This window comes from Mercenaria mercenaria, chromosome 3, assembly GCF_021730395.1.
Source record: "Mercenaria mercenaria strain notata chromosome 3, MADL_Memer_1, whole genome shotgun sequence".
NCBI classification, from domain to species: Eukaryota; Metazoa; Mollusca; class Bivalvia; order Venerida; family Veneridae; genus Mercenaria; species Mercenaria mercenaria.
Window position 1 is genome coordinate 75204795 of NC_069363.1, and position 27276 is coordinate 75232070.

At 37.6% G+C, this 27276-nt stretch overlaps 1 protein-coding gene across 1 annotated transcript; it reads right to left on the reverse strand.

The window, feature by feature from the left end:
* Window positions 1-207: 207 nt before the first annotated feature.
* LOC123524373 (actin, cytoplasmic-like) lies at window positions 208-26723 on the reverse strand. The gene is made up of 3 exons (XM_045302520.2): window positions 26511-26723; window positions 23490-24231; window positions 208-1269 (listed from the first exon to the last, which is right to left on the reverse strand). The coding sequence occupies exons 1-3, from the start codon at window positions 26634-26636 to the stop codon at window positions 530-532; spliced, it is 1608 nt and encodes a 535-aa protein (XP_045158455.2). The 5' UTR covers window positions 26637-26723; the 3' UTR covers window positions 208-529.
* Between the last annotated feature and the right edge of the window lie 553 nt (window positions 26724-27276).

The following is a 27276-nucleotide window of genomic DNA, read 5'->3' on the forward strand; positions in this document are numbered from 1 at the left end:
AAAAGTGGTTGCTATAGTCAAAATGTTGTCCAGAAGTAATTTATTATGCAAATTGAAGCATTTAAAATCAAAGAAGCAAAAGTTGTCTATTGGCCATTTTGATTGATCAAAATACTTGATATGGCTCACTACTGCGCGTTTGGCTGGTTCAAGTACATATGACAGCCTCCATGTACGAAGATAAAACGGGATGACAAGAAGGGAAAATTCCAGGAAATTCATCATTTATTTATAAATATTAGGAAAAAGTACTAGAAATTGAGATTACTTATTTATCCGGCACATATAAAACTAAGCGAGAATTATTGATAACATATAAGTACGTTTTCATGCATAGCTTTACAGCTTAAACTTCACGGGTATATGGTCGTTTCGTTAGGAGTTATATAATGTTGTCAACTTTTAACATAAAGCAATTTTGGTCTCATTCATTTATCAAACAGTAATGTATGCGTATCAAAATATGTGTAACAACTTGAAAAAGATATTGCACTAGAGATTAATTTGGACAGTTCAAATCATTGTTGATCTAGAAACACTTTCTATGTACGATTGAGGGTCCAGATTCATCATATTCTTGTTTACTGATCCACATCTGTTGAAAGGTGGACAATGAAGCCAGAATAGAGCCACCGATCCATACAGAGTATTTTCTCTCTGGTGGAGCAATGATCTTGATTTTCATTGTTGAGGGAGCAAGGGCTGTGATTTCCCTCTGCATACGATCAGCAATACCGGGGAACATTGTGGAACCGCCGGACAACACGGTGTTCGCGTACAAATCTTTACGAATGTCGACGTCACACTTCATGATACTGTTGTACGTTGTTTCATGAATACCTGCGGATTCCATACCAAGGAAAGATGGCTGGAACATGGCCTCTGGACAACGGAAACGCTCGTTGCCAATGGTGATGACCTGACCGTCAGGAAGTTCATAGCTTTTCTCTAGTGAGCTGGATGAAGCAGCAGTCGCCATTTCTTGTTCAAAGTCTAGGGCAACATAGCACAATTTTTCTTTAATATCTCTTACAATTTCTCTTTCAGCAGTGGTGGTGAAAGAATAGCCACGCTCTGTAAGGATCTTCATAAGATAGTCGGTGAGATCTCTACCGGCGAGATCCAATCTCATAATAGCATGAGGAAGGGCGTAACCTTCATAGATCGGTACTGTGTGCGAAACACCGTCACCAGAGTCCATCACAATACCTGTGGTTCGACCGGAAGCATACAGTGACAGTACAGCCTGAATGGCGACGTACATGGCCGGGCTGTTGAATGTTTCGAACATGATTTGGGTCATCTTTTCTCTGTTGGCCTTCGGGTTGAGCGGGGCCTCTGTGAGAAGTACGGGATGTTCTTCTGGGGCAACACGGAGTTCATTATAGAAAGTGTGATGCCAGATTTTCTCCATATCGTCCCAGTTGGTGACAATACCGTGTTCGATTGGGTATTTCAATGTTAGGATACCTCTCTTGCTCTGAGCCTCGTCACCGACATAGCTGTCTTTTTGTCCCATGCCAACCATCACACCCTGAAAATAAATAGTTTAAGCACATTAAGAATTAGATCTTAGTTTACTTCAGCTGTGCATCTGAAAAAAAGATTAGGGTCCGAGTCACATAGTTTATATAGACTTGTGTCTATAGGAAAAAAAAACTTTAGAAACGTTCTTGTCTCAAACCACAAGACCTAAGCCTTTGCTATTTTGTATGTAGCATTGCCTTATGGTCCTCTAACAAGATTGTTCAAATTATTACCCTGGGGTGAAAAGAGGCCCTGCCCTTGCGGTCCATATATTTACATATGTAGGGAAAAGTTTAAAAAGCTTCTTGTCTGAAACTGGAAGGCCTAGGCTTTGATATTTGGTATGTTGCATTGCCTAGTGGTCCTCTACCAAGATTATTCAAATTATGCCCCTTAGTTTTAAACAGGCCCCACCCAGGTTGTTCCAAGTTTTACAAAAACATATATAGGAAAAAAATTAAATGATCTTCGTTGTCTGAAAGTTCAAGTCCTAGGCCTTTGACATTAGATATATATATATCATTACGTAGTTGATTTTTAACAAGATTGTTCGAATTTTGCCCCTGGGGTGAAAAGAGCACTCGCCCAGGGGTTCACTTGTTATACGAGTTATATAGGAAAATATACTTCAAAAATTATCAGATCATATTTCGTAGACTGTTTAATAATGATTACCTGATGATCCTAAGATAAAACAAAGTAATAACCACTGGAGCTGCTTTTGCTCAACATATAATAAATAGCAAGAATTAATGCACTTCCCGGTCAAAGCTGTATTAAAATTGTGGAGATAATACAAGGAATGAAAGGTGCAGAACTATGAAAGTACAGCTTGCATTAAAGAAGAAGAAGAAAAAAAAACATAATTATAGGTTATTAACTTTACGTGTAGATATAATTATGCACGTGTTCTGCAGCGGTAATATTGCGCGATTTTAGGAGCGCAATAGTATCCGCGAAAGAACGAGTGCATATATCCACAAACAAAGTTGATAACCTTTTTATTACACACCCACTATCAAATAATTAATTTATGTCTAAATTATCGTTCTGTAACGAAAGAAAGGAAAAATGCGAAAAGAATTTCTCCGAAAATGTAATAAGTAAATCATTCTGACGCGCATTAATTTTTTCCGCCAAAATGACGTCAAACTGTTGTCGCAACGTGCGCGTGGACGCCATTGACGTCTTGAACTAGTGATATCTAGCTATAATACGTGATAGACTCATAAAAGTATATATTTTCCGAATCTACTCAACAAGACCTTTCCAATGATGCCGGTCTCAAGTCTCTACAATGACTTTGAATTTTGATGATGTCATTTCCGGCTTGGAATCAGATTTTCGAAATGTACACCACTTGGGCTTACCAAAAATGTTAAATACCCAGAACGTTAAAACTGAACCTAAATCACCTTTTTTATGGATCCAGACTTGCCCATCTGACTCATTATTGCCCAAGTTTTTTTTTTTAATTTTGGGGTTAAATTGCATAGATAGTAGCAATATAAAGTGAAGTTGGGCGCGGATCCTTGAAATAGGATCCGCCCTATCGTTTATAATAAAGGAGCTCTATTGTTCTCCATGAGCGTGTCCAAACCTATAACCACCACTCGTGGCGGGGAATTAAAAACTTTTAACACGTATTGTTTCTCGATGACTCACCTCGGGGTGCGGCTCCCTATTGTTAGGTAATCGTCTGCTACATAGAATATCGATTTTTCAAAAATTGACTCCACAAAAAACAAAATGGCGGTTTATATAGATAAAGAAAGAAACTCACTACCTATAGTAACAGGGTTCACTACATGAGAGCGTAGCGGCAAGGGAGATCACTGCGTAGGAGTTCGATTGTTTTAGAAGGCGTGTCATTATAAAACAAATAACCGACACGAAGCCACAACTGGACAATTTCAGCATATAATCACCTTATTTAAAATGTATGCTTCTGTAAAATCATCCCCTCTGTATATTTCGTCTTTATAAAAGACAAGTTTTTCATTACTATTATAAATTACAAGCACTATAAATTGTTCAAATCCGCATCAGAATGATAGTGTACTATAACAGCCGATTTTATTTTCTGAAAACGACGCTGATTTTTCACTAACTTCCTAGGTACAGTGCACTACATTTGACTGTAACTGCGACAGATTATAAGATTCTTTCACTGGATGTAGGTGCAGATGGGAATATCCGGCCTCGAGGGTAACTGTTTAGGCGGTAACGAGGCTCCCAGCCGAGTTACCGCCTAAACAGTTACCCGAGAGCCGGATATTTCCATCTGCGCCTATAACCAGTGACAGAATCTTTTTCTTGCATACCGATTTCAAGAAATATTAATAAAAATAAAATCAATGGAACGGCTTTCTTTTTAGAACTATTTCTTATGGCAGTGTATTTAAACAAAGCGCGGGAAACCAACGTCCGTAAACAGGAAAGACGTCATGACGCTTCAAAACAAACAACAATGTTTAGTTCCGGTTTTGTTTTATCAGTTACAGCGTAACGTTATGAATTTTTGATAAAATAACGTGATTTGAATCGAGAAATATATTATCAGGAACAAAGAGGAATCGTCAAGGTATTGGATTTTTATTCCGTTTTTCGAAATAAAATATAAATTACTGCATAAATCTTCTACATATATGTAGTTCGTCATACGTCATTTACAGCACGAGAGTCATCTTACACCCCCCAGGGTGTAAGATGGATTTTTCCAGCACCGGTAAAGATACCAGAAATCCCCTTCTGCCCGTCGCATTTCGTGTCCGGTCAATTACTTCATGATTCACGGATCGTTTTGCAAATAACATGGCACAAGTTTTGACCACATCATGGCATTTTGTAGTGTGCATGACCCAGGTTCATAGCATAAAGGTCAAGAGCACAGTGTACTTTGAACTTTGTTGATTTTTACTATATAAGGATAGTGATGGTGTTGTTGGTGTCTAGGGCATTACTTTGCCATGCATAGTGGGATTATAGAATTACTTGGCAAGAATATTATCAATAAGACCTGCCAACCACTTACAGCCCGATGCTTTGCGGAAGAATTGCCGATAAAATTTTGCTAGTTTCGGGAGCCTTTCGAGATCATTAATCAATAAAATGCGCGGAGCCTTGCCATCGGGCTTGTTCGGCAGGTATTCGAGGAGTGGCATATGAACCGTGGTATAAACGGCGAAACTTATCCGAAGTAGCCGAATGCGACGCGGAAGATAGACTGGTCCCCTGCGAACTTCAAAAAGTACGACAGGTAACCTCCAGCGACTTCTGTAGCCTGATTGGCTGATGGGATTTTGGTAAACAAATATGGCGGCGGCTGCGAGGTAAGCTACCGAGAGATTTTATTTTCTGACGAAATGTAGATTTGTTTCAAATCAATACAGGCAGTTACAAATCCCATTTCATTTAAATGTTATAGATTTACTGTTCTTCATTGTTTGTTTAATGTTAAGTAGACGAAGGTCTTAAAAATACGCGTAAATGATGGCATACTGCCGATTCGCCACCAGTCAACTCGCTCTTGTTTTGACAGTTCGACCCCAATTAATTGATTTAATCATTTAATTAATAATCTAAGTTCAAGTCTAACGCCTCATACTGTAGATATTTGTTTTTCATACAAATGTATAGATTATTTAATAACAAATGGAAAGAGGCAATTTTGATGATATCTTACTTCAGCTTTTCCCAATAGCAGTTACCAGTAAATTATAACATACCCAGACCGGTAGGGTCAAGGGATCCGGTTACCGCATCATTTTGTTTATAGATATGAAACATATTTTTAATTTTGACACTTATAGATTCAACAACAACAAAATTCACTTTCATTTGAGCTGCACCATGAGATTGAGAAGACCAAAATATATTCATAGATTCTATGCCATCTTAACAGCTGATTGCATGTATTTTATCTGACTGAGGCCCGACAGAGGTAGCCGAATTCAGAGATCTATGTATAGATCTAACCAAAATAGTGATTTTGCAACCAGCATGAATCCATGCTGTTCACTAACGGTTTCTCTAATTGCAAGAGGCGTTGAAAGCGAACAGCATGGATTCTGACCAGACTGCACGGATGCTGGTCGCAAACACACTATGTTGGTTTTCTCATGGCGCGGTTCATTTTGCTATTTTTACATGTACATACTACCAAGTGTTGCTAATTTATCAGCACATATCACAACAGTTCATGATGTATTTAATTTTGTTTCGTTGAAATATTTACAAGTATCACCGTCACATATATAATATAGGTTGCCGTTTTGTATATGTCTTTTCAGTTATCATCTGTTATTGCAGATTTGGGAACTAATTGCACTTTTATAAATTATATATAAATGAAAGTGTTAGGATGCTCTAAAATGTCTGTGTTGCTATGGGGTTACTTCTTGTAGTGTAAGGAAACACACTAACTTCTGTAAGAATTCTAGGTTCAAATCCTAGCAGGAAGCCCTGGCATACAGAAAAAATTGTATTAACTATTTACTTATTTCTGTAGAATGTAATAATTTATTCATTATAAACCTAAATATTGACAGCTCGAATTTTCTTTGTCTGTATTTTTGTCATGTCTGTGTTGGCAGAAATGGGGGAAAAGCATCTATATCAGATCACTGCAAACAAACTATATTTTTTTATAATTTTTATTATTAAAAAAAAAAACATTTTATTTTCTCTTTATAAGTCATTTTGGTTTTAATTTATATGCACTGCAGGCAAAGTAATTTTTGAAGATTCATAATTGAGGAAACTTAGGAATGCATAAGAGTATGTAGTATATGGAAAATAGTGGAATAGTTTTTTTTTCTTTTTTTGCGGCTGAGACATAAAAATTATTTTGGATTTTCTATGATTTCTTGGAACTGATGCCAGTTGTATAAGAATATGCCTATTTTTCATTTTAAACATGTTTCTTAAATGAGATTGGCCAAATGCAAGTTTTTCATTGGAGAACACCAGAATGTGTTGACCAATCTGTTACTTATGTGAACAGTTTATATACTCTGAGTGAAATTTAAAGGTTATTGTGCCAAAATGTTTTCAAAAATTATATATTTTCCAGTTTGAAAAAAAATGCCTGCTACACTCCACACTCCACAATTGTAAGAATGTAGGAAGAGACCTGGTTTCACAGAAATCCAGTTTTCCCCATTTTTTATTGAATAGGTATAAAAGACTTTTTACAATTACTCAGAAAATTATACTACTTTAAGCCCATACTTTGCTGTTTGTCCTTTCCTGACATGTCCTTCTTTCTTGTATATCATGGTTCAGCACAGCAACATAAAAGTAAATTTTACCCAAAAGTGCTATTTATTCATACAGAAAAATCTCAAACAGATAGTTTTAGTTAATTTTTATAAAAACATTTTTTCCAGAGTAAATAGCATTAAAAATTCCTGATTTGAAATAACACTAAGTCTCCAAATTTCACAAAAAGGTAATCAACTTATATGTGAGGTCTAAGCCTTTGTATATGAGAAATATTTCTTTGGACTTCCAATTTACAAAACATTGTGGGTTTTTTTGTCATTAATTGTGTATTTTTGTACAATTTTGTTTTGGTATACACTCTGAGAAATAATATAGATAACCATAAAACATAACAGGTTTTCTCTAAATTTCCCACACAATAATGTGTTGGTACAAGGACAATATGAAAGACTAATATACAGGACATGATAAATTCAAGGTCATATACTTGCATACTAATCACCAAAATGTACATTATTGTCTCAATACATTTTTATAACAATTAAGGGATCTCACACCATGAAATGTGACTGTCCTCATTGCATTATGTACCTTAATTAAATTATTGTTGCTTTTCTTTATCTTAAAAATGTACAAGTACCAAATATGTGTGATAGATAGTTTAAAAGTACCTATATAGATGTATTATAGGTAACTGAAATGAAAATAACTGTAAATAAACAAAAACATTTTTTTTTTACTTTCACATTTTGACTTACATTCTGTCTAGAGAGAGTTTTATTAAATCTTTTAGATATGGCCAAGTCATAATTATTAAATGAATAAAAAAAATATAAAAGAAAAATACTCTTTGAAGTGATAGTCAAGACTGCAAAATTTGTTCAGTAGTTATAGCTGTGCTGTAAGTGTACATCTCACTGTGATGTTTATTGGGGGAAGCATGGGCTGATCTGAAAGGGGCCAAAATACAAAAAACATTGATTTTTGACAGCCTAAAATTAATACATCAATCATTTTAGACAACAGTTCAGCTGGCTTCATTGAATCACTCACAGAACTTTATTTACATTACTCTTTATTATTTCCGACTGTCAAAGCAAAAAGCCATCACCTTAGTCAAGTTGCTTATATAGAAAATTTACTTGTGACATTTTGTAAAAAAAAACTCATGCTCAAACTGCCTCAAATGTAAGTCAGTTTGCACCATTTCAGGTATGCTTACACAATGTTCCAAGCGGTCATATGCTTGGAATCCTCAAGAACTTTGCAACTTCATAAACCAAAATACTGAATGTGGCCCTTATAGCAGGTATCACATTATGATAAACTGCATTCCATTGAAAATTGTCAGTCTTCAGCCTTCATGTGACATGCACATTCCTGTAGTGAGGATGCATGACACACAAAATATAAGTTATGGGTGTATTTGATCATGACTAGTGATTCTAGTTGAGAGTGATTTAATAGTACATGAACATTTAATTGGCATTTTATGCAAAATATGCATTTTCAAGTGAATGGTCATTCTGTATTGAAGACAAGTTATAACTGCAAGTCTCTGGTTTTGTTTTGAAGGAGACTGGGGAGGGGATTTATTGCAGGCGTAAATGAAAAGAAATAAGGGTTTTGTCACATTTTGGCAAATATAATTTATGATGATTATATATAAATGTTGGGAGACTGTTTTATGCATGAACAACCTGACAAGCTTTGACTTTGCACATAAATTTATCAATGAACTTATTTTGAAAAGACAAGACTTGTAAATATCTTGTATAATAAATTTTATTGGGCAAAATTCAAGACTGACAAGAGTCAACATGTGTCACTGGTATGCCTATGTTTTTTTTGGGTGGTGGGTGGGGTGGGGGCTAGAATGCACTTTACTGCTAGGATTTTAAAAGGCAGGACGTGCTCGTTACAATCATTTAAATAAATTGTAACAATAATTTATTCATTAAAGAAAGAAGAAAAAAGGGGCTGTGGGGGCAGTAGGCAAAAATGGGGTGTATTTATTAAATGTGCGTACCGGTAAAGCATGAAAGTGCAGGTGTCCCTTTTTGGGCAGCATTTTCCGGTAGTTTCAGCTTTTCTTCATTTGTTGAACAAAGACATTATTACTTGAGGCATAAGTTGTGTTTTTCTCTGATGATCATGCATAAAATACAACGAAATGAAGTACTTTCGTCATAGAAATTCAAATTTTTCCGAATGAATCGAGGCAAAAAGTTTTCATGTTGTTGTTGTCGATATGTCATTCTTTATTTACCTTGGAAACAAGGATACGATTTCATTGGTTGGTAAAATGTAGGACACTATCTCATTGGCCGAGCTATTCAGGTGCTTGACTGGTATGTATTTTGATTACGGAATTAGCTTTGTTCAGATATTATTATACGACGTAGTCTGTTAGCCACAATTTTGGCTATTTTGCTTAGTGGTTACCTGATCCAATAATTGGAAGCCATTTTGAATGGGAACCAATATTGGACAGGGAACCAGATTACGCGGAAGAATGCCGACAACTCCAGAATTGGCTCCCGAATGTTTCCCGGTCATGCGGAAAGGCTGCGGTAACATTTCAGAACATGCTGAAGAGTTGCCGGATCGTTGCCGATAGAATGTTGAAATGTTGCCGATTTGAGGGACGGAGTTTAAATAATGCCGAAACTATCTTGTTATTATAGCTCAGTGGTAGAGCGCACGACTTAGGAGCTAAGGATCCCGGGTTCGAGCCTCAGCAGGGGCTGGTGACTTCACACATTGGGGCTAAGTACTGGTCTTTCCAAGGAAAGAAAGCCCTTGTGTATCGATGCTATACATACGGCTCGTTATGGAACAAAGGAGTCTATTCGTAGAAGAGCTAGGGCCTGGTGCCCAGATTCCCTTGTATCCTCACTCTGTCTTAAACTGATCTCCCTTGAGAAAAACCTGTGAGGTAAGTCACCTACCCATACCTCGAAAAGACCACTCAGGATGGCTAAATGATTGCAAAGCATTGCAGAAGGCTTTCCGAAGATGCCGAGTAAATGGTAAAGGGTTTCCGAACATCCCGAATGGCTGCCGGTGGTTCGCCGAAGATCCCGAAGCCGTCCTTAATAAAACATTCGGCGTCCAAATTTTACAAGACAGACTGAAAGACAGCTAAATCCCGCGCCACTGTTATGGATAGTGAAAGGGTAAACATTTGACCTTGAGCTGAGACCTTGACCTTGAACTGACATTGCTGACTGCACATTGTCTCGATAAGGTGATCACTTGACTCAAGTTTTATGAAAATCGTTCAAGGGGTTTAGGAGATACAGAGCTCAAACCTTTGACCTTGAGTTGTGACCTTGACCTTGAGTTGACATTGCTGAGTCATAAATTATTGATGAAGTGATCATTTGACACAAGTTTGATTGAAATCCTTCATGGGATTTAGGAGATAAAGAGTGGACACAAAACGGAAGGCTCAAACCTTTGACCGTAAGTTGTGACCTTGACCTTGAGCCGGCATGGCTGACTCATAAGTTCTGCACATCGTCTTGATTAGGTGATCATTTGACCTGTTTTATAAATTCCTTCAAGGGGTTAAGGAGATATAGTGCGGACACGAAATGAAATGCCAAACCCTTTGACCTTGAGTTGTGACCTTGACCTTGAGCCGGCATGGCTGACTTGAGTTCTGCGCATCGTCTTGGATAGGTGATCATTTGACCAAGGTTTCATATGAATACTTCAAGGGGATTAGAATATATAGAGCGGACACAAAATGGAAGGCTAAAACTTTTGACTCTTAGTTGTGACCTTGTTCTTGAGCTGGCAAGACTGACTCATAGATTCTACATATTGTCTTGATGAGGTGATCATTAGACTCAAGTTTGATGAAAATCCTTTAAGGGGTTTAGGAGATACAGAGCGGACACAAAATGGAAGGCTCAAACCTTTGACACTAAGTTGTGACCTTGACCTTGAGCTGGCATGGCTGACTCATAGATTATATACATTGTCTTGATGAGGTGATGATTAGTTTTTATAAAATTCCTTCAAGGGGTTTAGGAGATATAGAGTGGATACAAAATGGAAGGTTAAAATCTTTGACCTTGAGTTGTGACCATGACATTGAGCCGACAAGGCTGACTCATGAGTTCTGCACATTGCCTTGATGAGGTGATCTTTTGACCCAAGTTTCATGAAAATCCTTCAAGGGGTTTAGGAGATATGGAGCGGACACGAAAGTGTTACGGACAGACAGAAGGACGGAAGGACGGACGGAATGACCGAGACCATTCCTATAACCACCACTCGTGGCGGGGAATTAAAAACTTTTAAAATTTAGATGCCGACGTTTGATCGATACTGACTTGGCCCCGAAGTGCCGGATTGGTTTTCAGAAAGACACGGAGGGGTTCCAGAACATCGCGAAGACATACCGAAACATCCCGATTTTGCGAATTCCGCCTTTGGGAACCCTTCGGGGCCTACTGGACGGTAGGTCTAACATAAAAATGTTGTTAGACCCAGGTCCGTAGTCAACGGAAAAAGCCAGAGTGCACTTTTTAGCTTAAAAAAAGTTTTGTGGATTTTCACTATGTAAATATAGTGAACGGCCTGTGACTTTGTCATTCATGATGGAATTTTAAAATCACATGAGCATAAATATTCGCCATAACATCACGATGTGTCATATTCAAAAACTGTACACATACCTTAAAGGTCAAGTCACATTGCACTTTGGGACATTTTCTTAAATATAAAGTGTATTGATGTACGTTGACACCCACCCCACCGCCAAAAAAAAATTCGCCCCCACCCCCATCCCCCGCCCCGCAAAAATATTTTCTTGCCAAGTTGTTCACTTTGGACCTTGACCCCTCTACCCCGAAATATGCCCTTGGAAGTTGTCGTTCTGCTATTCTGCTGGAGTTATTCTGCTCGTCTGCTTGAGTTTTTCTGCTATTCAGGTATTCTTCTTACTTCACAGATACCCTCTGTTGAACCGTAATTTTCACACACGAATTCGTCACATGTGTGAACAAGAGGACCATGATGGTCCTGAATCGCTCACCTCTTCCCACATGACCCAGTTTTGAGTATGACGTCGTTTTTCTATTATTTGACATAGTGACCTAGTTTTTGAGCTCATGTGACCCAGTTTTGAACTTGACCTAGATATTATCAAGATAAAAATTCTGACCAATTTTCATGAAGATCCATTGAAAAATATGGTCTCTAGGTTTTTCTATTATTTGACCTATTGACCTAGTTTTCGAAGGTACGCGACCCTGTTTTGAACTTTACCTAGATATCATCATGGTGAACATTCTCACTAATTTTCATGAAGATCTCATGAAAAAATATGGCCTCTAGAGAGGTCACAAGGTTTTTCTATTTTTATACCTACTGGCCTAGTTTTTGACCGCACATGACCCAGTTTCGAAACTGACCTAGATATCATCAAGGTGAACATTCAGATCAATTTTCATGAAGATCCGTTGAAAAATATGGCCTCTAGAGAGGTCAAAAGACTTTAATAATTTTAGACCTACTGACCTAGTTTTTGACCGCAGTTGACTCAGTTTCAAACTTGACCTAGATATCACAAGATGAACATTCAGACCAACTTTCATACAGATCCCATGAAAAGTATGGCCTCTAGAGAGGTCACAAGGTTTTTTATTATTTGACCTATTGACCTAGTTTTTTATGACACGTGACCCAGTTTCAAACTTAACCTAGATATCATCAAGGTGAACGTTCTGACCAACTTTTATGGAGATCCATTCACAAGTATGGCCTCTAGAGAGGTCACAAGGTTTTTCTATTTTTAGACCTTCTGACCTAGTTTTTGACCGCACATGACCCTGTTTCGAACTTGATCTAGATATCAAAAAGATAAACATTCAGACCAATTTTCATACAGATCCCATGAAAAATATGGCCTTTAGAGAGGTCACAAGGTTTTTCTATTATTTGACCTACTGACCTAGTTTTTGATGGCACGTGACCCACTTTCGAATCTGACCTAGATATCATCAAGATGAACATTCAGATTAACTTTCATACAGATCCCATGAAAAATATGGCCTCTAGAGTGGTCACAAGGTTTTTCTATTATTTGACCTACTGACCTAGTTTTTGATGGCATGTGACCCACTTTCAAACTTGACCTAGATATAATCAAGATGAACGTTCTGACCAATTTTCATGAAGATGTCATGAAATATATGGCCTCTAGAGAGGTCACAAGGTTTTTCTATTTTTAGACCTACTGACCTAGTTTTTGACAGCACGTGACCCAATTTTGAACTTGACCTAGACATCATTAAGATGAACATTCAGACAAACTTTCATACAGATCCCATGAAAAATATGGCCTTTAGAGAGGTCACAAGGTTTTTCTATTATTTGACCTACTGACCTAGTTTTTGAAGGCACGTGACCGAGTTTCGAACTTGGCCTAGATATCATCAAGGTGAACGTTCTGACCAATTTTCATGAAGATCTTGTGAAATATATGGCCTCTAGAGAGGTCACAAGGTTTTTCTATTTTTAGACCTACTGACCTAGTTTTTGACGGCACGTGACCCAGTTTCGAACTTGACCTAGATATCATCAAGATAAACATTCTGACCAATTTTCGTAAAGATCCCATGAAAAATGTGACCTCTAGAGTGGTCACAAGGTTTTTCTATTTTTAGACCTACTGACCTAGTTTTTGACCGCACGTGACCCAGTTTCAAACTTGACCTAGATATCATCAAGATGAACATTCTGACTAACTTTCATGAAGATCCCATGAAAAATGTGACCTCTAGAGTGGTCACAAGGTTTTTCTATTTTTAGACCTACTGATCTAGTTTTTGACGGCACGTGACCCAGTTTCGAACTTGACCTAGATATCATCAAGATGAACATTCTGACCAACTTTCATTAAGATCCCATGAAAAATGTGACCTTTAGAGTGGTCACAAGCAAAAATTTACGGACGGACGCACGGACGGACGACGGACACTGCGCGATCACAAAAGCTCACCTTGTCACTTTGTGACAGGTGAGCTAAAAATTCGTACAAATTCCTCACACATGTATGACATATTTGTGAAAATATTGGTACTAAGAGGTGGTTAAAAATGGAGCTCGAAAATTTCACAATACGTACTTGTGACATATTCGTACGTATTTTTCATGCAATGCGTTAGGAATTCGTCCGAAATTTTCACACGTGTGACGAATTTGTTTGTGTGAACATTACAGTTCAACACAGCTTACAGACAAAAACTAAACCAAAAATTGTTAAGTCAAAAGGAGGATAATTTTGTTAAAAAAAAGCAAAGTAGAGTTATGTAACCTGTGTATTACATGTCAGATCATGGCAGTGAACAAGTGTGTGAAGTTTCAATCCATTCGTGGGTGCTGAGATACCAGCTTACATACAATAACTTAAACAAAAATTGCTAAGTCAAAAAAAGGGCATAATTTTATAAAAGTGCAAAGTAGAGTTATGGAACCTGAGCACTGCATGTCAAACCATGACAGTGAACAAGTGTGTGAAGTTTCAATCCATTCCCATTAGTGGGTACTGAGATACTAGCTTACATTCAAAAACTTAACCAAAATTTTCTAAGTCGAAAAAGTAGCATAATTTTGTAAAGAAGCAAAGAAGAGTTAAGAAACCTGTGCAATGAAAGTAAGATTATCACAGTGAATAAGAGTGCGAAGTTTCAATCCATTCCCATAAGTGGTTACAATGACGCCAACTTACATTCAAAAACTTAACCAAATCAGGACGCGGACGCCGACGCATGAGAGAGTCCAATAGCTCTACCTATTGAATTGAATAGTCGAGCTAAAAAGCTACTAATTATTACTGAATAGGCGATTCTTAAAATTTTCTTATTTTGCATGAATTGTTACACCTGGTGCGGCTAAAATACCCAAACTGAGCATGCAAAATTGGTCCAAGTTTAATATCATACTAATCATGCTTACTCGCCCTCTGTATTTTTTTTTTCTATATATTTTTTTAAATGCCAATGTAATTTCTCTCACATTTATACAAGTATATGTTCTGATCTGACCGTGTTCTGTATTACAAAAGTGCTTCTATTGTGACATTTTGATACATGCAAAACTGTATTATCTGCACTTTAAAATACTTACTGGTATTTCATTTTATAATCGGCTTGTTAAAAGTTATTTTTTACCATAGGTAAGTTGACAAAATCATAGGAAGCAGGCTTTGGGGGGTAAATCAAACACATATGAATAAATCCTAAGTGTTTGTGTTGTGCAAAAAAGTATGATAAAAAAAATCATATTGTGTCTCAGACCGTTTTTATTTTCCACTCAATTGTGTAATTACAAGGGAAGTAAACTAATAGATATCTCTGCTTATAAGTTCTAGCCCAAGGCAAGAGTTGTCATTCTTTGCGGATCACAACTTTAAATAAAATATTTATACTTCTGTTATTGATATTAACAGAACTATGACAAATTTCACATTTGTGAAGTCATTTTTATTTATTTCAAGGACTTGGAAATCAATTTCTAGACTTTATTTAATGTATTTCTATTATTGAAAATTTTAGGCTCTATCTCTATTTTACTGATATATGGACAAACATAAAAGTAAGTTATTCCAAAGATAAAGAAATTATCATAGCGTCATTCCATGCTGTTGAAATTTTAGTACTAGTATGTTTATAATAATATATTTTGCTGCATTAGTGAGAAATTTCAAAACTGTATTATAATTAACAAAATGATATTGGCGGTATTTGAAGCTTTGTTAAGCTTATAGTCTATGGGAAGCCAATGCCCTGTTCTAGAGCTCGTTTTTGCAGTAGAAAATTAGAAACATTCAGTTTTAGCTAATGTTTTCTTACTAAGTTTGATACAAAAACAAAACGAAAATAGGCAAAGTCATGCGATATTGAAAAAAGATTGAGTGATTGAAACCTTTGTAACCGAGGTCAAATATTAGCATTATCTTTGAAAGAAGTTAATGAAAGAAACTTTTGTAAGTAAGAAAACTCACCTGGTGTCTGGGTCGACCAACAATAGATGGAAATACGGCTCTTGGTGCGTCGTCGCCGGCAAACCCAGCTTTGCACATACCGGATCCATTGTCTATGACCAAAGCAGCAACATCTTCATCAGCCATTTTATTAGTTTAATGTGACTTCCTTGTTAGAATTAAAATTTCCAACCCTCCTAACTTCTTCGTATCAACAACACTTACTGTCTAGCAAACGGAAGCTCATAATCCACGTGGTTGACCTCTATTAGTATGCATATGACCCGCGTACATAGCTAAACAAGAGCTGTCTCCATAGGATGACATATGCCCCCGATGGCACTTTGAATGAGTAGTTATGGCCGATGTTAGAGTTTAGGACCTTTGACCTACGGAGCTGGTTTTTGCGCGCGACACGTCGTCTTACTGTGCCACACATTCATGCGTAGTTATTTTAAAATCCATGCATGAATGACAAAGATATGGACCGGACACGCCCATCAATGCACTATCATGAAAAATGACCTTTAACGTCTAAGTGTGACCTTGACCTTTGAGCTACGGACCTGGGTCTTGCGCACGACACGTCGTCTTACTGTGGTACACATTCATGCCAAGTTATTTGAAAATCCATCCATGGTTGACAAAGATATGGACCGGACACGCCCATCAATGCACTATCCTTTAATGTCTAAGTGTGACCTTGACCTTTGAGCTACGGACCTGGGTCTTACGCGCGACACGTCGTCTTACTGTGGTACACATTCATGCCAAGTTATTTGAAAATCCATCCATCGATGACAAAGATATGGACCGGACACGCCCATCAATGCACTATCCTTTAATGTCTAAGTGTGACCTTGACCTTTGAGCTACGGACCTGGGTCTTGCGCGCGACACGCCGTCTTACTGTGGTAAACATTCATGCCAAGTTATTTGAAAATCCATCCATCGATGACAAAGATATGGACCGGACACGCCCATCAATGCACTCTCCTTTAATGTCTAAGTGTGACCTTGACCTTTGAGCTACGGACCTGGGTCTTGCGCGCGACACGTCGTCTTACTGTGGTACACATTCATGCCAAGTTATTTGAAAATCCATCAATCGATGACAAAGATATGGACCGGACACGAAAATTGCGGACAGACTGACAGACTGACAGACCGACAGACGGTTCAAAAACTATATGCCTCCCTTCAGGGGCATAAAAAAACCAAACAACAACAACTGTTTCCGCTAGGCATACCATATATGGTAATACCTCTGGCTCACCGCAACACTGAACTTGCTATAAATATTGTACAGATTTGTTTCACGTGATCAAACAAATAAATTCAATAGACTGCGAAGGACAGTAAACATGCGTTGAATAAATAGGTTGTAAATGAGGAAGGCCAAGCACATTACTATACGCAAATCATCGTGTAACGTGTCAGTCATTTTTCTCTCTACTTTTTCACTTTTAATGTGATGGACTATTATCAGATTCAAAGTGATCGGAGATATCCTGCACACTTTTAGGTGAAAATCTGGGTCCGAATGAGCCATTGAAAAAAAAAGAAGTATGTATTTCAAAAAGCATCATGCATTTAAAGTTGGAGTAAACAGCGCCAATGGGCATATTATATAACTACACCACATTCGCATATAAAGAAAAGATTTCGGTGTTTTTCTTTTTAATTTATGGTAACCTTATAAAAGGTTTAAAGCCCTGCTCCCGTCCTACCTTTTAACCTTGAATTGTCACTGAAAAAGCATGAAAATGAACAATGACGCCTGTCAAAAAGAGTCTATTTTATATAAAATTCTATATAAAATACCACTGGCACCAGATCAGAAAGAAAATGCCTCCGTACGTGTTATACCCTACCCCTAGGTATTCTATAAGAACCATGGTCGTGAACGGAAAAATATACTAACCCGTTTCAATCGCGCATTTCATACCTTAAACACGCAGTGGGGTAAATATGTACTATGGATATCAAACAAGTGGTAATTTATCTTCCATTGTGTACCGGTCACATTTTTTCAATACATTTTATCTTAGAAAAACAACGCGTAGTTTATAGTAATTTCAACATTACACAAAAAACCTGCTTGAACTTCCCTGGTGAAGTTCCGTTCTAGATTATAAAACGATTCTGATTGGCTGTTGTAAAAATGTATGTCAATCGTCATTTTACTACACGTGTTCGCTAAAATGTGAAAATGCAGCAAAATGTGCAAAATGAATAAAATATACTGAACAGATGCAGACCAATGTACGATTTCAAATTAAAGATCATATACAAGATGAATTTCATTCATCATTTCGAGTTTTAGTGTAAAATTGTGATTTTTGAAAAATCTGTTTGTGTTTGTTTACGTTTCGCCAAACATGTGCGCACTGCCGTGACCTCTAGACCGGATGTTCATTAGGGAAGTTCAAGCAAGTTTTTTCTGTAACGTTGACAAAAGCATAAAATATGTTTATAATCTCAGCAATATGGAATATTGAGACAATGTGACTGGTGCACGATGGAAGATAAATTATCGCTTGTTCAATATACTAGGTACCCATTCACCGAACTGCGCGTTTAAGTTGAGAAATGTACGATTGAAACGGATTAGTGCACTTTCCCGTTCATGACCATGGTTCTTATAGAATACCTAGGGGTAGGGTATAACACGTACGGAGGCATTTTCTTTCTGATCTGGTGCCAGTGTAAAATACCTGTGGTTTTGCGTGCTAAAGTGTGGCACGTGGCCGTTAACTGTTACCTTTTGTAATCATGGGTTGCATACACACAAAAGAATTTGAATAGCCGCGGAGCAGGGCTTTAAAAGTAAAATTGTACGCGTTGTTGAATTTTCATAAACATTACGTTACATTTCAGTTAATCATTTCGAAAAATTAATCCGCTTTTATAGCACGGTTTTATCCTTCTCCAGAGTTACCTCTGTTTAGAATGGTTTATAATGAAATTTCATGTACGGAACAAACACGGGGACGGGAGCAAGTCTATGCATAAGATCTAGCTCCTTCCAACACCTTTGTATCAGTACATAGATTCACTTAATATATACTAGTTCATCTGAGCTCAAGTCAACATGCATTGTAAAGAAAGAGCTGTACTATTGTCATATGAGATACGGTCGTTACTCGAAGCAGAGCTCGAGTTGGTGACCTGCGGAAAACACTTAAACAACTAGATCTTCGTTCCCCTTAAAATCAAATCAAAGCGGCTTCACAAAATAAGGAAAGTTATTTTCATAAACTTCCTAAATGTCGCCTCATAAACATTTGAACAATTATGCCACTTTGACGGTAAAACACCGGGCTTCCAGGAAACTTAAGATTAAATCCAGGATCTCGTACACGGTAGTTTTGAAGTACATGTACTCTAAATAGGTAGAAAACCCCGTGTCCTGACATAACCGGCTAGCAAATGTATTGGCAACAAATCTAAAATAATGCCACACAAGCAATTTGTAAGCAAGAATAATAATTTCTAAAAAGGTACGCTATTCCATACATACATTTTCATTATACTATGATAAGTGACGTTTCATTGAGATGTGTTTTGTAGAGTTATCTCTATGCACATGAGAAATGTCAGATATATGAATTATCATTTAAACTCCCTATAAAAGTCTTGGTTCACATGTTTGTTTGTTTTTAATCGGCCTAACTAAAAAGTCATACGAACTCAAATTTCTACCCAAATAATGTCACGCGTAAAAAAACACTGAAATTTAGTATTTAAACAAGTCGTTTGTTTGCTGTTTGATGCGGAAATGACTCAGTAAAAGTTATATTGAGTCTTATGGAAGGTCGGTGCGCCATGCTTGTAATTGCTGTCAAATTCTGAACGAATATGTGATACTAAATGCCAAACACCTATCGTTAAATACCATATGCTTTATGCCATATATTTAATGCTAAATGTGAAATAACTAATCCTTATTGCCAAATGATAAAAACTAATCGTCAAATTCTTTAACTTCTAATTTAGGCCTATTTTAATATGCCTGTCTCTGTTTAAACACTCTTACGCTATAATGACGTCACGTTAACGTGCGATGACGTCAATGTTTTTGTTTCGAAGAAGAATATAAGATTCTGTCACTGGTTATAGGTGCAGATGGGAATATCCGGCTCTCGGGTAACTGTTTAGGCGGTAACTCGGTTCCTACCAAGTTACCGCCTAAACAGTTACCCGAGAGCCGGATATCCTACCGAGTTACCGCCTAAACAGTTACCCGAGAGCCGGATATTACCATCTGCACCTATAACCAGTGACAGAATCTTTTTCTTGCATACCGATATCAAGATATAATAATAAAAATAAAATCAGTCGAACGGCTTCCTTTTTAGAACTATTTCTTACAGCAGCGTATTTAAACAAAGCGCGGGAAATCAACGTCCTTAAACAGGAAAAACGTCATGACGTTTCAAAGACAAATAACAATGTTTAGTTCCGGTTTTGTTTTATCAGTTCCAGCGTAACGTTATGAATTTTTGATAAAATAACGTGTTTTGAATCGAGAAATATACTATCAGGAACAAAGAGGAACTGTCAAGGTGTTGGATTTTTATTCCGTTTTTCGAAATAAAATATAAATAACTACATAAATCTTCTACATATATGTAGTTCGTAATACATCATTTAAAGCACGAGAGTCATCTTACCCCCTTGGGTGTAAGATGGATTTTTCCAGCACCGGTAAAAATACCGGAAATCCCCGTCTGGTGTGCAAGAAAGAGCGCTTCTATATTTTAGATTAAGGGCATATTAGAATCGAAATAATTTATAGCACAACCGTGTTTTATCACTATTTATACACTCGGGTGGTAATACGTCGTACAAATTTATAATTTCACGAGGGCTGCGCCCTCGTGAAATTATTACGCCCGACCAATAACCACCCATCGTGCATAAATAGTGTTAAATCTTTTGCTATAAATCATTTCTTCATTAAAGTCACTTTTAATCGCCTTAAAAACATATATTGATCAACCAATCTGATTTGAAGCATTAACATGTTCTATCGGCCAAGGGAATGCGGGACTGAAACTTTTTACTATTTTTATAATAGAGACAAAGTTATGTAACAAATGCCAATGTCTACTTGAAAGGATGAATTTCATGCACTGAAATATTCGGCTCTTTAGTTGAATAAGCATTTAGCAGTAAGCATTTTGCATTTATTGTTTCACATTTCGCAATTGTCATTTGACAGTCAATATTTAACACTAAACATTTAGTAAATAGCATTTTTGGTATTCAGCATGTGGCAAAAAAAATGCCGCACCGGTCTTCCATACGAGGAGTATGGGAGTCTTAGATCACTCATATGCCAACAGCATAGTACCTTATTTTACCTTCGAGTCTTTCAGTAGTCGTTTTTCGCATGTTTGAAGAAAATAGGATACTATTCTGCTGTCTTACATCAACGAATTGAAATGTTATTTTAATCAATATGGGATAGGGTGAGATTAGGGACTTGCAAGGGAACAGGCAAAGGAGACGGAAGTTTAACGAGTTTTGACTCTGTCTCGATAGTGAAATGCAAACTAAATTCTTTGTATATACCGTTTCAAGTCCCTCTGACCACTAATATATGGTGTTTGGACCAGCTACGACCCTGCCTGGTCTAAAATTCGGCCAGATGACCATAAAGGAAGATCTGATATCTTATCCAGAAATAAACAAGAGGGTCATGATGACCCTGGATCGCTCACCTGAGTAATATGAGCTACATATTTTAAATATCAAACTGATGATAAAATATTAAGAAAGTCAGTAGGTCACATTCATGGTCAATAAAATTTAGTTTTACGATTTGTGTGCAAAACTGTGTATGTCGTCAAAATTTCAAGGCTGTATCTTAAAAAAACAAGGAAGTAGGTCAAGGTCACAGTCAAGTGACACCATATTACTTGGGGTCATCAGGTAATTATAATTAAACAGTCTTGGAAATAGGATCAGATGATTTTTAAGTATTTTTCCTATATAACTCACATAATAACTAAGTGACCCCAGTGCGGGGCCTCTTTTAATCCAAGGGGCATAATTTGAACAGATTTGGTAGAGGACTACTAGACAATGCATCACACCAAATATCAAAAGTCTAGGTCGTATGGTTTCAGACAAGAAGATTTTTAAAGCTTTTTCCTATAAAAGTCTATATAAAACTTGGGACCCCCAGTGCAGGGCCTCTTTTCACCCAAGGGGTACAATTTGAACAGTTTTGGTTGAGGACCATAAGACAATGCTACAAACCAAATATCAAAGGTCTAAGAGTTGTGTTTTCAGACAAGAAGATTTTTAAACTTTTTTTCCTATATAAGTCTATGTAAAACTTGGGACCCCCGGGGCGGGGCCATATTTCATTCTAGGGGGATAATTTAAACAATCTTGGTAGAGGACCACTAGATGATGCTACATACCAAATATCAAAGCCCTAGGCCATGTGGTTTTGTACAAGAAGATTTTCAAAGTTTTCCCTATATAAGTCTATATAAACCATGTGACCCCCGGGGCGGGGCCATATTTGACCCTAGGGGGATAATTTGAACAATCTTGGTAGAGGACCACTAGATGATGCTACATACCAAATATCAAAGCCCTAGGCCATGTCGTTTTGTACAAAAGATTTTCAAAGTTTTATATAAACCACGTGACCCCCGGGGCGGGGCCATATTTGACCCTAGGGGGATAATTTGAACAATTTTGGTTGAGGACCACTAGATGATGCTACACACCAAGAATCAAAGCCCTAGGCCCTGTGGTTTTGGTCAAGAAGATTTTTAAAGTTTTTCCTTTCGGTTGCCATGGCAACCAGAGTTCTGCATGGAATTCAATTCTTTAAACAATTTTGAAAGGGGGCCACCCAAGGATCATTCCTGTGAAGTTTGGTGTAATTCTGCCCAGTGGTTTTCAAGATTTTTTTATTGTTGACGGACGACGTACATCAAGCGGTCACAATAGCTCACCTTGTCACTTCGTGACAGGTGAGCTAAAAAAATAACACTTTTTTAGATAAGAGATCAATGGGTATTTCTATGATTTTTGAAAAGTGCATTGAATATTATTAAATAGTCATTTGTGGAGCTTTCGTGATATTGTTCGATGGTCTCTGTGGCATCTGCACATCAAACTTGTTCATCTGTTAAAGTTTGATGCAAATCAAGCTAATTGCATGGGAATAGTTGGACACACAAGACTTTTCTATATTCCTTATAGAAAACATATCAACTTTCAGACAATCTTCAACAAGATGTTGTCATGGGGATTTCGCTACTGATCTAGTGACTTTCGTACCGGCCAGCTAAGAATGAACGAAACATCTGACAGTACAAAATGTATTAATTTATTTGTAGCAAATAGTAAAATATGCGTATCAAAATATATGTAACAACTGGTACGCACGAGGAAATTGCACTAGTTAGAGAGTTATTTGGATAATTGAAATAATCGTTAACCTAGAAACATTTTCTGTGTACGATGGAGGGTCCAGATTCGTCATATTCTTGCTTACTGATCCACATCTGTTGGAAGGTGGACAGTGAAGCCAGGATAGATCCACCAATCCATACAGAGTATTTTCTTTCTGGTGGAGCAATGATCTTGATTTTCATGGTTGGTGGAGCAAGAGCTGTGATTTCCTTCTGCATACGATCAGCAATACCTGGGTACATTGTGGAACCGCCGGACAACACGGTGTTCGCGTACAAATCTTTACGAATGTCGACGTCACACTTCATGATACTGTTGTATGTTGTTTCATGGAGACCTGCGGATTCCATACCAAGGAAAGATGGTTGGAACATGGCTTCTGGGCAACGGAAACGCTCGTTACCAATGGTGATGACCTGACCGTCAGGAAGTTCATAGCTTTTCTCCAGTGAGCTTGACGAGGCAGCGGTCTGCATTTCTTGTTCAAAGTCTAGAGCAACATAGCATAATTTTTCTTTAATGTCTCTTACAATTTCTCTTTCAGCAGTAGTGGTGAAAGAATAACCACGCTCTGTAAGGATCTTCATAAGATAGTCAGTGAGATCTCTACCGGCGAGATCCAATCTCAAAATAGCATGAGGAAGGGCGTAACCTTCATAGATCGGTACTGTGTGTGAAACACCGTCACCAGAGTCCATCACAATACCTGTGGTCCGACCGGAAGCGTACAGTGACAGTACAGCCTGAATGGCGACGTACATGGCTGGGCTGTTGAAGGTTTCAAACATGATTTGGGTCATCTTTTCTCTGTTGGCCTTGGGGTTGAGCGGGGCCTCTGTGAGAAGTACGGGATGTTCCTCTGGGGCAACACGGAGTTCATTGTAGAACGTGTGATGCCAGATTTTCTCCATATCATCCCAGTTAGTGACAATACCGTGTTCGATTGGGTATTTCAACGTTAGGATACCTCTCTTGCTCTGGGCCTCGTCACCGACATAGCTGTCCTTCTGTCCCATACCAACCATCACACCCTGAAAATATACAATTTACGCAAACTTAAGTACACTGTATCGAGTTTATATTAATTTAGTTAAATGCATCCAAAAATAGAAAATGAAGACTAATAGTTTTACCGTAATAGAAATTGCATTATATGAACTATTCGCTGACTCAGTGGTTATTGATGGAGTTATTTGTCCGAGCTTGAACTTCGTAAGTAATGATACTGTATTATGCATAGCTTAATGACGGGTCATGTTTTAACGAAATCACGCGGGATCGGATGTAAATCCTTGTCTAGACAAGTAGCAAAAGAATGTTTGTTAAGAGTAAACATATCAAATATGTTAATGACGCTTATCCTTTTCATCAAGTATTTGAGCCGCGCCATGAGAAAACCAACATAGTGCGTTTGCGTCCAGCATGGATCCTGACCAGACTGCGCGGATGCGCATGCTTGTCTGAATCCATGCTGGTCGCAACGCATTATGTTGGTATTCACATGGCGCGGCTCATTTTAGTTTGTTTTGAGTTTTCGTGCCGGTTTTAGTAGTATATCAGTAATGTAACGTCAGATAGTTAACCAAATAAGTGTTCCTGGATTCTGTACCAGTACTAACCTATATTCCATAAGTAACTGCCAACTTCCCCACATGAATCAGATGTGAAGAATGAATGATTACAGACACATTGTCTTTTATCAATCGCCACGGAGAACATACGTCTCACCCGGGGATCGAGCTCTCTCCCGCGATCCATAGATCTGAACTGTCCCTTTTGAACTAAGCGAGCAGCCTTATCAAGTAACGGCCTTTGAAATGTACAAGACAATCCCTAATGCTACAACGGCTTGTTTTATTTTGGGCATAACAATACATAAATTGGTGTCACTTTTTATGGACCTCCGTAGCCCAGTTTTTAAGGTGGCTTGCTTTGGACCAATTGCCCCTCATCGATGTTGGTTCGAAACCACGCTTTCGGTTTGGCATTCTTCATGCGAGGAAGCCATTCAGCTGGCTGGTTCTACAAATTTGCCCGCACGTGATGAAATAATGCTGGGAGGGTCACCTAAGGTTTTCCTCCAGCGTCAAATCCGGAAAAGTCGGTGTCGGTGCGACTATTAACCCCAACAAATACAGAAAGTTCTTTTTTTTTTAATTTCATGAAATAGATATGTATACGCTTGCTTGTCCAAAAATAGTATCTTTTCTATAACAGCGAATAATAGTAGTTTGTATAAATGAAACAAATCCGCTAATATTACGTTTCAGTTTATACTAGCGAGGTGCTGTGCCTTTTTCAGAGTAAATACGGCAATAATCGTGACTGTGCATTTGGAAATGGTTCAAGTTGAATGAACAAAATGCTGACATGTTTTCTAATTGGCGATAATGCAGATTTTTTTTGTAACATCAGTGTTACTTCAGGCATGCTTTAACTATAAATCTACCGGCCTAGATTTGTAATTCATTGGATAGAAGCTCAACATTCTCTCCTCGTGTACTATGTCACAAAGGGCAAATGTTTAAAAATGATAATATCTCAAAATGACATACTGTGTTATTTTGATTTTTTTTTAAATTAAATTTCTTCATCGAAGTGGGAGAATATAAAAAAAAATGAAACCAAACTAGAAACTATAACAATAACAACTATTTTTGCTTGCATAATAAAACATTATTTAAAGGGCGTGACTCATGCACGTTCTGTTAGTTTTCCAGTAGTTAACCTTAATTTTGTAACAGCACAGACATGTTCTTCACAATTGAAGGAAAGGCACCAGTGCAAACACAAAAGAGCAGTAATTTGATATTCAGCTATCACTATCAGCCTGTTTACTCTTTTTAATCGATTCGGCATTGATGATTCATTTGTTGGCACGACAAAAAACAATTTCCAATAATTCTATCAAAGGAAAAGCTACAGTCGGTATCTTGAGTTATGACTTTTGCGATTGTAAAAATTCCTACATGTACAATGTACTCGCTATTGTTACAACCCAGCCAGAATCGGACCCGAGCCCAGTCCATCTACGGCAAAGGACATATGAGGAGGAGCCAACGCCCTGTTTTCATGAGGAAATTGAATAGAGCTCGTTTGTTCTTCTTTTTTTTTTGCCTCAACAAATTAGTAATATTAAGTTCGGAAAGATCATAAGTAGGTTATGTGTCTCGTTAAATTTGATACAAATATGAAACAAAAACAGTAATACAGTACGATCGCAGACAGACGGTATAGCCAAAAAGATAAAACTGAAAATCTAACAATGTAGGATGAAAAAAAGTTTTGCAAGTGAGAAAAAAAAACTAACCTGATGTCTGGGTCGGCCAACAATAGATGGAAATACGGCTCTAGGGGCGTCGTCGCCGGCAAATCCAGCCTTGCACATACCGGATCCATTGTCTACAACCAAAGCAGCAACATCTTCATCAGCCATTTTATTAGTTTGGTGTGATTTCCTTTTAAAATTTAAAATTCCAACCCTCCTGGCTTTTTCGTATCAACTAAACTGGTGAACAGAAATTTGCTACTATAATCCGCGTGGTTGACCTCTATTAGTATGCATATGAACCGCGCGCTTTGCTGTTTTGCGATAGAGAAAATACCGTATATGGTAATAACTTTGGCTCAGCGCATCACTGAATCTGCTAAAAATATATCAATAAAACAGTTGTGTGTCACGTGATCAAACAACTGCGACAGATAAACATATTTTCAATAAATAGTTTAAAACTGACTAAGGTTATGCATATTATTTACACTATGTTATTTTTTACAAAGACTTTATGTCTGAAATTTTATCTATGTACATAATTATGCTTCAAGGACGTGGTTTTATCCAACAAGGAAGTTATGTGTGGTTTTTTTTTTTCATTATTGTGAGACACTGTGTGGCGGGTATTGAATATTTCGTATGTTTCCGTAAATAATTTCCGGCGCCCGAAGCTTGCATGTGCTGATATAGCTGTGCGGACAAAACTTCAGCTACCCAATCCCGGGGTTGTGAGTTCGAGACTTCTGTCTGAACATACCATTTTTTATTTTATCAGTAAACTTAAAAGGCGTATGAAATTGTC

Coding starts and splice junctions, on each gene's coding strand:
- LOC123524373 (XM_045302520.2), bottom strand. CDS start 26,636: ATGGCTGATGAAGATGTTGCTGCTTTGGTTGTAGACAATGGATCCGGT. Junction 24,232..26,510: donor TTGGCCGACCCAGACATCAG/GTTAGTTTTTTT, acceptor GTATATTTTCAG/GGTGTGATGGTTGGTATGGG. Junction 1,270..23,489: donor CATGAAGTGTGACGTCGACA/TTCGTAAAGATT, acceptor CATTCAACAGCC/CGGCCATGTACGTCGCCATT.